At 57.9% G+C, this 3,761-nt stretch overlaps 1 protein-coding gene across 1 annotated transcript; it reads right to left on the reverse strand.

Annotated features, from left to right (window-relative positions):
* Positions 1-2,947: 2,947 nt before the first annotated feature.
* LOC112485770 lies at positions 2,948-3,481 on the reverse strand. The gene has a single exon (XM_025051957.1). It carries the CDS (start codon positions 3,479-3,481, stop codon positions 2,948-2,950), a length of 534 nt encoding a protein of 177 aa, XP_024907725.1.
* Between the last annotated feature and the right edge of the window lie 280 nt (positions 3,482-3,761).

A 3,761-nucleotide genomic window follows, 5' to 3' on the forward strand; every position in this document is an offset into this window, starting at 1 on the left:
CTCTCAGAGAAGACCTCCTTAGCTATCTGAGAAGTCCCTCTGTTAAACCTTCCTATTGTGATATTCTGCACAGCCCTGCCCATTAGCTAATGTATTTTGTCTTGCTTCCTTATTTCTTTATTATCTATCTCCTCCAAGTAGAATGTAAGCTTCCCCACAGCTTATTCATCACTACATTCCCAGTGCTGGGCACATAGTAGGGCTCAGGAATTATTTGTTAAATCGATTAGTAAAAAATGGTCCTAAGTGACTGCCTTTATTTCTTCAACTAAAAAGAGAGCAAGGGGAGCTGAGTTTCTGGCCCTTAGTGGGCTCCCTCATCCAGGCCATCAGTAGCTCCCTCTGGGAAGTAGGGTTCACTGTGTCACCCTTGAGCACCTCCAGGCCCTAAGGAGCACCCCTCCTCTCAGAAAGACCAACTGTGTGTCTTCCACTGCCTCAATTCTGAGTCTTAGGGCCAGGAGGGGGAGTGAGAGGATTTAGCCCTTATCCCAGGCTCCTCTGCAGTGTCCCCACAGGAGTTGCCAAACCCTGCTCAGATTCCTCAAGGTCAGGGAGCTTGCTGCCCCTGTGGTTTCAGAATCATGTCCTCACCTTCCACCTTCAGAAGCTTGCCCCACAAGTGGTCCCCTGGAGCCTACCTGGGAGGGGCCTACAAAGTTTTGGGGACAGAGCAATCCTCCATCTTCCCTGTCAGAGTGAGAGTGGGGCTGCTGTTGGGCCTTGCTGGCTGCTCAGTGGTGGCCAAACTACCCTAGGGTAGTACAGGGTGTGAGGGGAGGTGTCCCCCAGTGTGGCAGGCCTGGAGAGATATGTGGGGTGGGGGTAGGGGGTTGCTAGGGCTGGCTGATTGAAAAATGGGCCCTAGGATACAGAGAATATTTTCTGGTGTGCCTATGGAAAGGGAGGGAACACAGATGGGACCAATGATGACCTTCAGTTGGGGGTGGCAGTGGAAACGGGACTACAGCCCTGATGGTGTAATTCCAGGCCTCTGCCAGCAAATGGGAGAGGGGTTTGGACTGGGCTTAGCATTCTAGAGCTAGAATCTGGGGTGCCTTCAACTAAGAAGGTGGTGAGAAAAGGGTGAGCCAGACCCCACTCCCAGGCAGCATCAGCAGTGGCCCCTTGCCTCCTACTCTACCAAGGCAGCAGGTGGCGTCTGAGGCTGCAGACCAGTGAACCAGAAGAGACAGGATTGGAGCCTGAAGCAGGACTGGAGCCTATGGAGGCAGCCTTCTTTACACACACACACACACACACACACACACACACACACACACACACACACGGTAGGTGCAGGAAAGTGCTTTGAGAAGAGTTCATTGCCTCCAGGAGCTAAATGTTTCAAAGGTTAGGGCCCATCGACCCATGTGAATTAATAGAGATGATCTGCTCAACAGCTACTGGGATAGATTCACTCTTCTTCAGGTCAATGGGAGGGGGAGTAAGAGGCTGGGAGGGAGTCAGAGGAAGGGAGACAGAGCCCCAGGGCTGGTGGGAAGTGCCTAGGTCCTGGGAAGAAGAGCAGCAAAGCCCACCCTGGAAAGAGAAAGCCAGGCTGATGAAGCCAAGAGTGGATGACAGGGAGTCGCAGCCAGCAAGGGGTGGTGGGCCAGTGTGTACCAACATCACTGGGTACTGCTGGCCTAGATCTCTGCAGTGTCTCCCCCCCAGTCCCCAGCTCCCTTGCTGCTTCTTGCAAGGCAGCCTCCATTTCTCTACCAGATGTCCTCACTCACCTGGACAGAACACAGGCTGAGCTCAGACTCTGCAGGCCCAGCCAGGCCAGGAGAAAGGTCTAGGCTTTACATAGGCCTGGAGAGCCCTTCTTTCTCACCACTCCCACTGGGTGACCCACACCTCAACCACCACTACACACACACACCCACACACTCTCACATGCATGTGTGATGACAGACAGTGTCACCCAAATACTCCCACGTTCCCCATCTCACACACGTAGCCAGGCAATCACCCACAGGCACACTCACATATTCATCCAAACCCCCAGTTCGACACATCTGTTTTCAAGGATATTCACAGGCACCCCCTGTCTCAGACAGTCTTTTGTTCACGAAAGACTCCTCTCCTGTGGGGCCCCTTTCTAGGTCTCCAAGAGGATGAGAGGACCTCAGAACCCAGGGTGCTTAGCCAGAGGCCCTGCAGTCAGCCCCTCCCTCCTGAGATACACCACTGCAAGGGATCTGGCTTCAAAGGAACTTTATTGAGAATCGAGGCACAGTGGAATGCACAGTGAGGGACACACTGAGACTTTCAGGGTCAAAAGAGCCCCTCCCCACTCACCCCTGATGGAGCCCCAGCCTCAGCTCCCCTTGCTCTAGTTAGGCATAAAGGGTGGAGTGTGCTTGACCCAGCTCTACCTTAGGTACTGTCTTGGCTGAAATCAGACACCCCCACCTAACTCATTCCAAAAGGTCATGTTGGTGTGGAGACAAGGAGGGTGGGGAGGAGCAGAGCGGGGAGCCAGTGACCTTTCACAGTGTTAAGGGGACAGGAGAGAGCCCAGGCTGACACTGCTCTCCTTCTCTCCTCTTCCTCCCGCCCCTTGAGGGTGTGGGCCTTGCTAGTAGATAGTTAGGCCCTCTCAAAGTGGCTGCGTTCAGTGCCCACATGCCATGGGTGGTGGTGGTGCTAGGGAACCCAAGTCCAGAAGCCCCGTTTCACCAAGCCTGGGGAGTGAAGTAGGGCCTGGCAGACTCCGGCTGACTCCACCTAAAGGGCCAAGGCACTGCTCCTTCCTGGGGGGCGGTGCCTCCACACCATCACCACATTCTCCCCTCCAGAAGTTCCAGAGATGGGACAGATAAGGCCACCTGTGCCCAGCACCCAGCCCTTATGAAAATTTCCATTTTCTTGTCTTTTCTTTCTCCTCTTTTTTCTTACACGGCACTGAACGGAGGGGCCCCAGACAGGACCCGGTACGCTAGGGGGCGGCGTGCTCCCGGGGCAGGTTGAGCCGCACAGTGTCGGTACGCGGCGTGTAGGTGGCTGCAGGCATGGGGGCGTCTAGGGCGAAGGGGCCGGGGCCGGGGCTGGAGCGGCCGGAGGACGCGGCCGAGGCGGCGGGGCTGAGCTGCACCGCGGTGGTGTCCTGCGCCGTGCGCTCGCTGCTCTCCATCTCCAGCGCCACGGGCCCGGCGCCACCGCCGCCGTGGCCCTGGTCCTTGGCCGCCGCCGAGCGCGGGCGGGCCGCGGGGCCGCGGCGGCTACACGCGCAGCAGGCAGCGAAAAAGCCAAATGCCAACACCAGCAGCGCGGGTCCCACGACCAGCGGCACGTTGTGCCCGGACACGGAGGAGGCGAAGGCACCCACCAGCGTCACATTCACGCCTGCCAGCAGCACGCACAGACCGCAGGCGCAGCACAGCGCTGGCGACGGCAGGCCAGGTAGCCGGCCCTGGGCACGGCCCGGGGACGCTCGTGCAGGGGGTTCTTGGCTCTTTCCTGCCGGCGGCATCGGTCTAGGAACACTCATCAAGATCCCTCCTGCCGCTGGCCCGGACCAGCCCCCATGTCAGCAGCCGAGCTCACAGTCGTCCTGTGGACACAGAGCGAGAGGGCGGGGTCAGCAGGGCACCTCAGCTTCCAGCCCCACTCTCAGTTTTGGAGCTGCATTCGGTGCCTGGAAGTGCAGAGGCTATCTTGGCCAGCCCCCTGCCTCTGCCTCTGCCTCTGCCTCTGCCTCTGCCTCTGCCTCTGCCTCTGCCTCTGCCTCTGCCTCTGCCTCTGCCTCTGCC

This window comes from Pteropus alecto, unplaced genomic scaffold, assembly GCF_000325575.1.
Source record: "Pteropus alecto unplaced genomic scaffold, ASM32557v1 scaffold25, whole genome shotgun sequence".
NCBI classification, from domain to species: Eukaryota; Metazoa; Chordata; class Mammalia; order Chiroptera; family Pteropodidae; genus Pteropus; species Pteropus alecto.

What these genes read in the sequence shown, in the direction of transcription:
- LOC112485770 (XM_025051957.1), bottom strand. Translation starts at nt 3,481, where the DNA reads ATGCCGCCGGCAGGAAAGAGCCAAGAACCCCCTGCACGAGCGTCCCCG.